A 13,337-nucleotide genomic window follows, 5' to 3' on the forward strand; every position below is an offset into this window, starting at 1 on the left:
AGAGATGAATGGACTTTCTCACACCCTATGGTAAGGTGTTGAGCTGAATTATTTTCCGTACGCTAAATATAAATCCTAAGTATCATTGTATATACAATAGGGAAATTAAGGAATATGATAGGACTCATCGAGCCCACTGCTTCCTCCCTCGGAAACAGAGGTGCCTTCGTCATCCGTCTTGGACGTGATCGGTGAAAGGTTGGATGTTGTACCGTCGCTAGCGATCGATGACATATCACTACCCTTTCGACGACGGTGCTCTGTACGCCGTGGAGAAAGTGGTGATGGTACTGCAGGAATGCCCAGAGTCAAACCCAATCCACGCATATTCCGTTTACCAGTCTCTGAAGGGTTTCCGCCTTTTTGTGGTGTCATAGAACGTCGAATGCCGACTCGATCAATCGTGCGCCGTAGCATTTCTCCAGATCCATCAAGTGCAATCAAGAATCTTGCCAGCTCGGCACAGAGATCCCAGTCGCTTTTGTGAGCTGCAAGTCCAAGTAACCGTACCGCAGAATCTTCGGTTCTGGCCTTGCTGATCTCTTCGTCTTCCTCGTCATCGAGAGCTTGGAGGACTAGTAAGTAACCAGCTGCGGTCTTGAGTGACCTGAGTTTCAATGCTTGCTCAAACAGATCCTTCGGTGGTGGAAGGTGCGCAAAAAGAGTGCGCCATGACCGGATTTCATTCTTTCGCGTGCACTGCACTACGATATCAAGATAGACATCTGCTGGAAGCGAGGCCTGTAAAAATGAAATGACAGACGGCAGTAGTGGCTGTCGAGTTTCATTTTGTGATTCGTCTCGACTATGCCCATCAACAGCGTCGTCTAGAACGTGGTGGAGGAGTATTTCAAGGGCATGGGGGAAATATGATAGGTGAGAATAGTAGTGGGATAGTGAAAGAGCAGAAGGCATGTCAACACTGGCTAGACTATACCGGAGGAAGTATGGAAGGAAGAGATGTGTCTGTTACGTCTTGTGAGCGGTAGTCTAATTGACTTTGAAAGAAAGACTCACTCGGATAGCATATTTTAAAATAGAAAAGGTTATGTCACGCCGTTGAATCATCTCTGACTCTACTCCAAGTATGATCCCTTTATTCAGTAAAACTGATAAAGGATAAAAGTCGACAGGAACGGGGAGTGGCTTCGGAACGTCTTCACGTTGTAGAATCTCTTGGACATCGCTCCATGCAACGAGGTCCCGTCCGCAGAACATCCACAAGGAATCTCTCAGGGACAGATTGCTTTGAGCCGCTTTCAAAACAACTTCAGCCGAAGGACTGCTTGGCGCTGGCTCTTCTGCCGGTGGAGCGAAATTGAAGGATAGTTGATCTCGCATCAAGACATAGTATTCCACATCTTGGGCAACTATGCGCATGTCGTATTTTAGATCTCCACTGTCAGATACGGAAGGCTGCAAGAGAACAAGGTTGCCATCTACAAGCAACAAGACTGATGCTACCTTGACATCCTGCGAAGGATCTCCATTTCCTATAAGTCACAATAAGCATCCCAGATTGCAAAAGTCGATTGACTCAGAACATACGCATCTGCTCCTCCGGCAGGATCCAACTAATAGAACGAACCCTTGTAGGAGCCCGCACTATTCCGTAAAATGCAATCTGCCCTACAGGAACCAAAGAGACACTGCCGTAAGTCGAATTAATCACATAGTGATAGAGTATATTGTCGTAAGTGTATACGAGGAGTGAGTCTTCCCCTGAAGGGCCGATGAAAACGGCAGGCGACGGCAGGKATTCAGTATGTAAGATGTTGTGATTGGTCAGAGGCAATTCTCTGGAGTACAAACGAAGCTGTGTACGTTAATATCCGAAATCATTGAGCATGGAGAACAAGAAACATACCTCATAGGAGCCGTTGCTTTCGACAGCTGCAATCAAAATATGACCATACCAGCACATACCACCTCTGACAGCGAATGAATTCTCCACATTTGAGTCGTCGAATGTCTTCCAGCGACCACTACTGACGCTATAATGAGCGAGGCCCCTTCGCCCTGCAATAGACACATATCGACCGTCTTGTGACACAACACAAGCACGAATGGGCCACTGCGCATGAAGGTATGCAGGCGGATATTGTGCATGGTGCCACAAGGAGTCCTTTCCGGAAATCGTCATGAGATCTGGCAAGTCGTGACCTCGATATAATATAATCTCGGTGCCGGTCTGCAAAAGTGCCCTGGATAAATTTGCTGGTGAATAACAACCCGTCAAGGCGCTGCGTGCCGTTTCTAGCAACCAAAGTCGGCGGTCATTTTGAGCTGATAATATGATATCAGAGCCACCTCCAATCCAGCATCCCATCGACACCCCAGTCAACCAGTCTTCAGAGTTGTTCTCGGTTATAGAGCGATCAGCCGTGAAGCTGCTACCTCCAGGTTTTCCAAAGACACTCCAATTAGCCCAGCCATTCTGGTAGCCTGCGAAGAGGCAGTAGCCGTCCGGTGAATAGCTCATAAAAGTCAAGTCTCCTGTTGCTTTGACCGAGGCAGGTGGTTGGAGTCTGTGTGAGAGAACCACGTTTCCGATATAATCCTTTGCCGTATATACTAGAATATCGCCATTGCTGCAACTGACTGCAAGCAAAGAAAATCTAGCATTTACAGCAGCTTTGATCGCCTGGTCATCGTCGCTTGTAGGAGTATGGAAACAGTGACCTTTGAAGAGTTTGGCAGATTGCTCTGTTTCGGGCGCATCTGTTTTTCTCTGCACAGTGTACGCATGTCCATCGCTCGTGATCCATATCAATAGACTCATAGCTCGATCATAAACCATTTCAGTCACTGTTATTTTCTTGGGTGTATTGAGAATTCGACTCAGCAGCTCCGAGGTCGTTTGCGTGCCATTTTTGTCCGGAGTCCAGCGAATACACTGAATAGCGGCGGGKTTGAGGGTGGCCACGACGAGTTCGTTATCCAGGGCCAGAGCTCCTACAATACCAGACTCTACTTTTATAGCCATTCTGAAACGTATGCTGACATCTTTGATCCCATTGAACTCTTCACTCCCGAAATGACGCGCAAGTTGTTGACGGCGGTGCGGATTAGAGTGATCGAACTGTTGCTGATAAACTCGGGTATTGGCATCCGAAGCGACGGTGTATGTAAGTAGGTACCCATTCTGGGTTTGCGCGACCAAAATGGTGGAATCGGGATGAAGGAGGAGAGACACATTCGGGCCGTATGCTTTCAACGATGTCTGAGACCGAGCGACAGTAGCTACCACCACAGTAGGCTAAGCTATTGATTAGCGAAGATTCACCGGGACCAGAATGATCGGGCATACCTTTGTTTGCCAGACTGAAATAGAGGAATCTGTCATCGTCGCAAACAATTGCCCATTCCTCGAGTTACAGAGGCCCTTGATGGCCTCCTCGGCCCATGCAGCGGGGGGCTTCTGGTCCTCCGGCACGACCGCGGGCTTCCCACGCTGAATACTTTCATCCTCTGATAGTTCGGTTGTAGGAGGTTCTTGATCGCTTGAGGATGATGTCAGGGGAATGCTGGGCCCGTTGACCGCGTACACCCGAGGAACTCCATTTAGCCAGTACATGGCTCAATAATGCGGAGTTTGTTGACACACAGAGTTGGGGGAATAGAGACCTCGAGTCATCTCCGGCGGAGGAGATCTTACGGAGACGAGCATTGGCTAGCGGAAACGTAATTGGCGGCCATCTCCCGCAGCTCAATTTCAGTGTTGGACTTTTGGCCTGAGCTGTTGTTCAGGACGAATCTAAAGAAGAAGTCGGGAAACATCAGGAGCTGTCGCTGGAATCACGTGTCTGATAGAGGCTAGCGCTCCCCGACCACCGAAGCATCTAGAGTCGGCGTCCCGCCAGCTTAAATAGCCACTCCCCGCATTCCACGCCAAAATATTCTTGACGGCAGCAACACTCGTTCTTTGCAATCTTTCAGCAAAATGGTATTTCCTCGAGACCTTTTGTCATCTTGATGCCTTTACTGATCTACTCTACAGGCTCCTTCTGAATCCAAAAAGCGCTTGGCGCTTGCCATCGTTGACTTCCTCGGATCAAGCTTGAAGGACGGTACCCTGACTGCGGAAGATGCTGATTCCATCGAGATCGCCCAGAACTGTATCGCCGAGACATTCGGTGTTGATCCGACCGATAGTGCCGCTGTGCAGGACGCTCTCGGCGGCCAGTCGCTTTTCAGCATCTACAACGTATACGAGAAGCTCAAGGGCAAGACTGCCGGAGGTGCAGCAAGCGCTGCAGCCGGAGAGGCCAAACCTGCAGCACAGCCCACGTCTAATGCCACCCCCGAGTCGGATAAACTGAAGTCAGAGGGAAATGCCGCCATGGGCCGCAAGGAGTACGACGCAGCCATCGATCTTTACACCAAAGCACTTGCGCTTGCTCCATCAAACCCTATCTATCTGTCTAACCGTGCCGCCGCTTACTCAGCCTCCGGCCAACACACAAAGGCTGCAGCAGATGCTGAGCTTGCTGTCAACGTTGATCCCAAATATGCCAGAGCCTGGAGTCGTCTGGGACTTGCGCGTTACGAACTAGGCGATGCTAAGGGTGCCGTAGAGGCATACGAAAACGGAATTGAGGCCGAGGGAAATGGCGGAAGCGATGCTATGAAGCGCGGTTTGGAGACATCACGAAAGAAGGTCGAGGAGATGAACCGTGCCGAGTCTGCACCTCCCGCTGAAGAAGTCGACAATGCTCCTGGAGCGTCTCGAGGAGGTCCAGGCGGAATGCCGGATTTGTCTTCTTTGGCAAGCATGTTGGGTGGTGGTGCTGGCGGTGCCGGAGGCGCCGGTGGTATGCCTGACCTCGGCTCGCTTATGAGCAACCCCATGTTCGCGAGCGTCGCCCAGAATTTGATGAGCAACCCCGATATGCTTAACAATCTCATGAGCAACCCTCGTCTTCGGCAGATGGCCGAGAGCTTTGGCAATGGAGGAGGTATGCCAGATATGTCATCGATAATGAGCGACCCATCGCTTGCTGATATGTAAGTCTGTTTCTAACACCTCACCAACCAAGTCAACACGAAATAACGATTATTTGAATATAGGGCCCGGAACATGATGGGCGGAGGCGCTGGCCGTGGAGCTGGGGGTCAATAGTTTGTAATAAATCTATCATTTGCACGGGTTCTACCATTGAGATACCACAGAACTTGTTACGAGCTATTTATGATGTTGGTTGATATAGCACTTTTTAATTCCAGAAATCACAGCCACCAAGGAAAATGTGCTTCTATAACATGTCCATCTAATCTCAATCTGTGAAAACACTCAGCCAGACCTCGAGTCCAAGATCTACGTAGCTCACCAAGCACTAAATTTCAATGTTCAAAATTTCATGAGCCTCGGGAATGGTAAAATACAGAGCACAAAGCTGTAGCGAGGCTCAGACTTCAAGCGAATACCTAGTTTTGTAGATAGATGAAGCGTAATGAAGCATGCCTAGAACCGGCAAACATCTCGCTCAGGTCAACCATCAACGGTACTTCTTTTCTTGCACTGCACGTATCGTCTCAAACATTAAAAGAAACAAACATAAATGGCCAATCCCAAGCGCCAATTATGACAGCGACACCTATGAGAGGAGATCAGAGGAATAAATACATGATGAGAAAAGAAAGGGCGAAAAATCGAATGCAATCACGCTGACATCTCATGACATAGACAGAAGATGTATAAAATACATGGAGAAGATTAAAAGGCTGACACCGGTCGAAATAGTGAAGAATGATTCCTCTGAAGCAGGAAAACCCCAACCCGAACCATATCTAGTATGCAAAGACGATATATTACAAACGCATGAGTGAAAACGCAATGGAGAGGTGCTGGTTTTGATAGTGAGACATGACGGCTCTCGAATGTTTGTGTGATCTTTTTTTGGGAAGATGAGGCTGAACAGACTTCTTTAGATATAGTCTCTTGCAGCCTTTTGCAATTCAATCATTCTCCATCCTCGGGTTTCGGGATTGTTGACATCCTCAGGAATTCTTGTAACACCAATGGCATACGTGACGAGCTGAACACGATCTTCCATTCCTGCAGCAAGCTCGTTCGTTTTGGCATTGCGGTAGACATGGACTTCCTGAGTTCTACAAGTGACGACGAAAACAGGAATATCGCCAGGCTCAAGCATACGAGCATTGGCAATATCAACACCTCGGATGTCCAGAATACGACCATCAGACTTCATGCCGAGCGTTGTATATTGTTGTGCTAATGCGGAGTATACCGAAAATTGAGCATCAGACAACCACAGTTTGAGAGTCTCGATATCTCCCTTGACGTATGCATCGAGAACTTCTGGCAAAATGTATTCGCGCATCTCTCGTAGGAATGGTTCGAGCTGAAAGCTCGGGTCCATCTCACGAAACTTCTTGATGACTCTGGCGGTTTCGTTTTCGGCGAAAAAGCCTGCCACACGATCTGAGATGCTGCGGGCTGTGGAAATAAGAGGGTTTTCGGATTCATTGTATGTATCTTTAAGCGAGAATAGTCTTTGCATCACTGGGCTCTTATCGCGGAAGTCCTTCCAGGATTCTTTCCAAGCCGAGTCTTTATGAAGGGTAAGGTTCGTGCCGGCACTATAGGAGTCAATCAGTAAAGTGATGATTTACACAACGATACAGCAATAACTTACTTGGGGTCTTCCTCCATAGGTTCGAGTCGAGACGATTTGCCGGATTTCAATTCGTTCTCCTCACGCAACTGTCTTTGACGACGACGCTCTTCTTTTTCAATCCATCCACCATAACGAGAGCTACTGCCATCGTCGATAGCTTCCTTGACACTCTTATAAGCTTCGGTCTCCCTGACTGGTCGGGTGACCTTCTCAATGCCCTTTCCAGTTGCAGAAACACCTTTACGCAGTCCTTTGACTACCGGAGTCTCCCAAGTCCAAGCTGCTCCTTGTCCAATAGCCCTTCCAGTGGATTTCAAAGCGGTTGATGTGGTGGAGGTTGCGGTAGTCGAAGCAGCCTCGTAAGCAGCACGGGCTCGCTTGACCGACTCACTCTCGGTGAAGGTGTGTGCGGATGATGCAAGGGCTTTGGTACCTTCCTCCCATTCTTTGGATTTTTTGAATTCAGATCGTAGAGTTTCGGTGAAGACTTGCCACGGGGTTTTATCACCGTGTGGTGGAGGAGGAGGAACGTCTTTTTTCTTCTGTTCTTGAGAAGACTCGCCTTCACCTTCTTTATTCTTTTCGCTATCGGATTTGGATTCGGTTTCGGTTTCGGCTTTTTTGTGATTCGTATGCGCTTGTTCCTTTTGTTCCTGGCTTCGGATCGCGGTAGAATGGAGAGCTCGTCGAGATAGTAATACAGAAGATAAAATTGTGGTTTCGAAAGAGGTACTTGACTGTGGCGTCCTCCGGGCGTCGCTCAATAGTGTGCTAAGCCTCCTATACTGATCATTTGATGTCCGCGAAAGGTACGCTCGACCAGGTAAAAGTGTAGCTGTCCGCGCTGCGATCGCCGGACCAAATCTTGTCGGCTGGATCATCCTCGGCGAAGGAAAGAAGTGTTTGGCCGGGACAGTGAAATCCGGCAATGCCTCGTCGAATTAATGCAGACGAAGCGGTTTAATGTACACTGTGTGTTTGAGGAGCTGACTGCGAGAATGGCCGAGGGATGTCTTGATGGAAGACTTTATGGGGTTGTGGCGGAGAAAATATTATTCGTCCTGAAAAGCTAAACCCGATGCTTCAGCGCCAAGACTCACCTCCCGGCTTACGGGACGGATAATTATTGTCTTCTCTCGACAAGTCGTAAATTCTTCAGCAAGCCGTCCAAAATAACTGCACCGTCTCTGCTCTCCTCCCAACCACGAATTGGCTGCAAATTCTACGGCTATAAAGCCGTAATATCGGGCCTTCGTTGTGACCTCACACCAATTGCTTGATTGCCATATCCTCTCCAGAACCCCCATCATGAAGGCTCGACTGTTAAATACCGTTGAACACACCATACCATGGCTCAGTCGTGGTACCCGGTCGCCATTATCGCAAATTGGGGCTTGTCCTCAGTTGTCGACTGCCTCCTCCTCATACGCACCCCTTAATTCAACACGAGACTCTGCTGTCCGTCGCCAGAGAGAAACCGATGCTCTCAAACCAAGCCAGMAAGCCACTATCGAGTCCTCAAAGAGCGATTCCTCAGTTGCTGGCATCATTCGTCTGATGGCCGCCAAGAAACCTACGGTTGGTCAGAAGGCTGGTACCTACGCAGATGGGTTGAGGGTACGACAGGAGGAATCATATCAGGCATACAACAATCGTGCGCCTCCATATAATCTTCACGTTTATGCCCACAAACACAACACGATAATCACACTTACAAGACCGAACGGGAATCCTATTATGTCGCTCGGCTGTGGTAATATCGGATTCCGCAAATCTCATCGCTCGGGCTACGATCCAGCCTATCAACTTTCCTCGCACGTCTTCGCACAAATCCAGGAACGGGGCTTGTTACATGAGATCAAGGGAATCACACTCGTGTTCAAAGGCTTTGGCATGGGCCGCGAAGCTTTCATCAAGGTGCTGCTCGGAAACGAAGGACGAAACGTTCGGCCGTTAGTCACGCGTGTCACGGACAATACCACGATCAAATTTGGTGGTACGAGAAGCAGACATGTGCGCAGACTGGGTTAATGAAGGGGTTCCAGTATCTTTCTCGGAAAATATTGTGTGTGTACTTGGGATACTTTTGGTCTCGGTCAGAGCTGAGAAAACATCAAGCACGGCGTACTAGGAGGAAAGATCAACGGGCTTATACCTATTCAATCTGTACTATACATGTAATATTTCATTCTCTCTTCTGATGGCGAACGCAAAATGTAATTGTATAAGTCTTGCACTTCAACGTAGAGTCAGGGACAAAAGCTCAGGTCATGCCTTCCAAACATGGCTTAGCGCGACATGTGATTCTCAACGAGACATTCGCAGACAAGACAAGGCATCATCATTCACCTGCTGCACCACTCGCTGCCATGGGAATCCTTCACGACTAAGCACTGGAATTCTGTATTCCTCATGACGCCCAAAATATCATTTTAGATTACTTGTCGGCACTTCCGCTGTGCTCAATCCCACCGAGTCGAGACGGGAAACCACCCTCTACTCGCGGCTATCAGGCAACAAACAAAACATTGTCCATTCAAACTGCCTCAGCGCAGCTTGACGCTTCTGTGACACCCTTACGGATTTTCCGATGCTGCTTGAATGCACCCGTTAAATCCATTCCTCCGTGCCTTCTTTCGAAGCACGGTCCCTGGACAGTGTGTCCCGGTCGAAAACCATGTATGCGCGATCGCCCTTACGCACACTTTCAGAGATTCTAATCAGACCTAGGTGCTCTTAGTTCCCACGACAGAGTCCTTATTCGGATCGCGAGACAGAGACTCTAACGCACTATACTCTGATCTCGTCTCCTCCGAAGAGTTTCTTGGAAGCCATGTCCTACGAATACCGAACCCGCCTGGTCCATCGCATAAATCAGACGCTCCCAACGCTCGAGATACGCGGGCCAAGGCTAAGCAAGTAACGACTGTCAACGGCCGTACGGTAATAGTCAAGGAGAACTCGGTCTATAGCAATAAAGGTGGGTGGTTCTAGTGCAGGTCTGTTAACCTTTGGCTAATAAATGCCAGGATTCAAATCACTTTGTCAGGCGCAAATCATATCGGACGTCCTCTATCACACGCCAAATCATAGCTCACAACCATGGCTGATATATTACATATCTAAGCCGCTGATCGGCACCTACGATCCTGGAAAAATAGTCCCGGCCGTACCTTCGAGAAACATTCAAGGAAACGACGGTGAACCCCCCAATCGAAATGCCGGAGATACATCGAGTGTGCAGAAACGGGATATCAAGTCATTTGCAGAGCTCCTGGCGCACTTTCCGATGATCGCGAGACAAATGCAGCCGGGCCTTGACAGATTATTTCGCGAATTTGGCAAAGAGCTGGGGAAGCCTTTACCACCACCTCCGTCGCAATCGCCGTCTTCTCCATCCAAATCCGAACAGTGGGACCCTGAAGGGACCGACCATTCGCAAGCAGATCGACTGCCGTTCAACTCCGACGAATACTTCGCCGATGATGAAGATCTAATGCGCCGTAGTTTGGAAACAGCTGTCACAGCTGCAATTGACCTTTTCCGACTAGTGGACAAGCAGCAGCTCTCGCTTCTTGGAGCTACCACCGACTTAACCGGCCCTTTGGTGGAGCGACTAATCGAGAAATATATCGCGCAACAGGTTCACGAGACGCTGTTGTTCCCTCGACTTTGCAGTTTTCGTCGAACTGAGGATGTCGAACTCGACACAAGGATCCGACAAATTGAGCACATCGATGTTTCTCAGGTCGGTATCGCTATAGAAGGAGGTCTCGCCGGCAAAAAGGAACTAATGAACCGGCTGAGTAGAGGTGTAGAAGCATTTCGAAAAATGAATGATGCGACCTGTCCTCAGGATATGCTTGACGTGCTGTTGGCAACTATCAAGGCCGTCACAGTAGCGGATGAATCGGATCGATCGCTGGACTCATCGGAGAAGCAACCGCCTGTTTTTACAGTGAACGCAGACATTCTGGTATCCATGCTCCTCGTTGTGGTGATCAGGTCTCAAGTTCGTCGACTTCAAGCTCGACTTCTCTATATGCAACATTTCATTTTCGTTGATGATGTTGAAAGTGGAGAGATGGGCTACGCTTTAAGTACTTTGGAGGCTGTGTTGACCTACTTGGTTAGCGATTACGCTCCACTTCGCAAGGCCAGCGCGCGCAACAAGCGACTTTGGCAGGCTACAAAGACTGGCAACACGAGAGATATCAGATCGATTCTAGAGCCAAATGAGGATGAGAATAATGATGATTTTTCTGCATACGATAATATAGACCCTGACCCCGACGCATTGAACAAAAAAGCAATCAGAACGCCACCGCTCGAACAACAATCTATCAGATTTGCACTCGCTAATGGAAACTCGCCTGAACCGCATGCAGACACTGAGGTGGAAGACTCGCCGTTGGAGCCTCCGCCTCTAGCTCATGTGTTTCCATTCCAAACTTGGGCGCATTCAAGCTCAAATAACACTGATAAAAGACCTCGAAAAAGGGTCTCCATGGACGTCAGCAGTATATCAGGCTCATCTATGATCTCTTTACTATCCAGAACAACAACTAATGCGTCGACATTCAGCGGCATTGAAGGCGATACCTCAATTGAAACGCTGAGCCATACGCACGATCCTGCTGGCGATTCAGTGCCAATGATGGCAGTTGAAAGCCATCAACCTGGAGCTCTGAAATATCTGCTTAGTCTGCAAGAATACTATTCGATCGATGTCATTCTTGAGGATACGAATCGTGACGGCACCACACTGCTTAGTGCAGCTGTTCAACATGCGAATAGGAAGGTGGTCGACATCATCACAGAATTTCTATTAACTGAAGCAGATATCCATACAATCAGCAGTTATCTAGAAAAAGAAGATATTCGAGGACGGACAGTTGCACACTACCTGTTCAGTGCTCCTTATCTGATATCTTCGCTAGGAAGTCTTTTACCTTGGCAGAAAAAGGATAAGCATGGGCAGACGCCTCTTTTCGCAATATGCAGGTCATATGATCATATTAATTATCAAGCCATGGTCAATGAGGCCCTGACAGTGGCACAAAGAGCTCAGGATGATGGACAACCTCTGAGGATAGGTGACCACGTTGACTTGAAAGGCAACACTCTTTTGCATATTGTTAGCGATCCTGAGATTATAACACGAATCCTAGCTGAGTGTGATTGCGATCCGAATGCTACGAACGACAGGAAATTTACTCCGTTGATGGTGGCAAGCAAATATGGTCGAGTTGATTTGATGCGAAGACTCTTTGCTGATCCTCGAGTTGATACACACATCACAGAGAGCAGAGGTCTAACAGCTGTTGAACTTGCAAAAGATGATGAAGTACGAAACAGGATTGACGACATGATCTTGTTCTTAAATCCTCCTATGAGTTCTGGAGATATCACTGGCCGAATCACTACAGTTGTGCGTTCTCTTTTTGTTGAAGACGCTACTGTGAGATTTATTTTGAAATCAGGTGCCCAGGCATTTTCTGACACGACATCAATTAACGGCACGACTTACACTATTACCACTTGTCGGCGGTCTTTTGCCGACTTTGAACACCTGGCTAGATGTCTTGCAGTCGAGCATCCGGCGTCTTATATTCCGAGCATAACTGAGTCCCGAAGTCCTTTCCAAATCCATTCAAAGCCATCTCGCGCCATTCTCCATGATATGCAAGGTCGTCTTGATCAGTTTCTAAGAATTCTTTTAACACACCCGACATTTGCTACTCATGAAATGCTCTGGGAATTCTTCCTCATGCCAGAATTGCAACCTGATATGATGATTGATAGATCGCAGCGCAAAGCCTCGGTGCTTTATGAAAGCATCTACGATGACTATCCGCCCATAACTACAGATGGTATTAAGGATACGGAACAATTCGTAGCTCATGCCCAGGAAGTTGTACGTGCCGTCCATGCCAATACACGGAGCGTCATACGGCGGGGACACTCGGCACAACATGCAGCATTTGACTTTGGGGATGCGGCCAGTCTTTGTGCATCAGTTCTGTCAACATTCAAGCCACCATCTAACGCAATCCCCGTCTCACACATTGATGCTTTTTCTCAATACGCCGCTGCTATGAGCACATCTTCTTCAGACTCATCTCCTCTCCTTCAATTCCTCATAGCCATCACATCTATACAAAGCACAACCACGGCAGTGCTGAGTGCACTTTCCCGCCCAGGAAGACTAATCTACACACTTTCATCTACGAATCGCAATTTGTCACGATCACGCTCGTCTTTAGCATCCTCATCGCTACCAAGGAAGTTTAATCTCAACCTTTCCGTTCTTGAGGAATCGAGACAAAAGAACTTACGAGAGCTCGAGCAGAAAATAAATGAATCGGAAGCTCAGGCATCGCGATTATCACGCGAGATATCGTGGAATAAGGATGTGGTGGTTAGTGAGCTCGCTGGCTGGACCTCCTGGAGAGAAAAGGTCGGGCGAGACGCTATTCGAGCATTTGTCAGGGCTACCGTCGTGCAAGAGAAAGAACGAGGGCACCGACTGGAACGCTGTCTACGGAATATCAAGGACTTGCCCCTATTGCCAGGTTCGACAAAATGATGATAATTATACCATAGAAATTGAATGATTACTTCTTCTACAGCTTCTGTCATCACAAGAACCTTTATTTGACATTTTCTCTCGTGGAAAGGGTATCTAGGTATATA

General features: G+C 48.3%; 4 protein-coding genes across 4 annotated transcripts; 2 read left to right on the forward strand and 2 right to left on the reverse strand.

Moving 5' to 3' along the window:
• Positions 1 to 105: 105 nt before the first annotated feature.
• Positions 106 to 3,577, reverse strand: BHQ10_001462 (uncharacterized protein; the record flags this gene model as incomplete). Its single annotated transcript, XM_040873501.1, has 5 exons — positions 106 to 966; positions 1,018 to 1,493; positions 1,549 to 1,816; positions 1,868 to 3,259; positions 3,311 to 3,577. 5 exons carry the CDS (start codon positions 3,575 to 3,577, stop codon positions 106 to 108), a joined length of 3,264 nt encoding a protein of 1,087 aa, XP_040729967.1.
• Positions 3,578 to 3,943: 366 nt separating this feature from the next.
• BHQ10_001463 (uncharacterized protein) lies at positions 3,944 to 5,122 on the forward strand (the record flags this gene model as incomplete). The annotated part of the gene is made up of 3 exons (XM_040873502.1): positions 3,944 to 3,946; positions 4,001 to 5,007; positions 5,071 to 5,122. The coding sequence occupies 3 exons, from the start codon at positions 3,944 to 3,946 to the stop codon at positions 5,120 to 5,122; spliced, it is 1,062 nt and encodes a 353-aa protein (XP_040729968.1).
• Positions 5,123 to 5,927: 805 nt separating this feature from the next.
• Positions 5,928 to 7,522, reverse strand: BHQ10_001464 (uncharacterized protein; the record flags this gene model as incomplete). Its single annotated transcript, XM_040873503.1, has 2 exons — positions 5,928 to 6,603; positions 6,660 to 7,522. The coding sequence occupies 2 exons, from the start codon at positions 7,520 to 7,522 to the stop codon at positions 5,928 to 5,930; spliced, it is 1,539 nt and encodes a 512-aa protein (XP_040729969.1).
• A 427-nt stretch (positions 7,523 to 7,949) lies between these two features.
• On the forward strand, positions 7,950 to 13,230 carry BHQ10_001465 (uncharacterized protein; the record flags this gene model as incomplete). Its single annotated transcript, XM_040873504.1, has 3 exons — positions 7,950 to 8,637; positions 9,382 to 9,621; positions 9,671 to 13,230. The coding sequence occupies 3 exons, from the start codon at positions 7,950 to 7,952 to the stop codon at positions 13,228 to 13,230; spliced, it is 4,488 nt and encodes a 1,495-aa protein (XP_040729970.1).
• Between the last annotated feature and the right edge of the window lie 107 nt (positions 13,231 to 13,337).

The sequence above is a fragment of the Talaromyces amestolkiae genome (assembly GCF_001896365.1).
Source record: "Talaromyces amestolkiae strain CIB chromosome Unknown scaffold2.1, whole genome shotgun sequence".
Lineage (NCBI taxonomy): Eukaryota > Fungi > Ascomycota > Eurotiomycetes > Eurotiales > Trichocomaceae > Talaromyces > Talaromyces amestolkiae.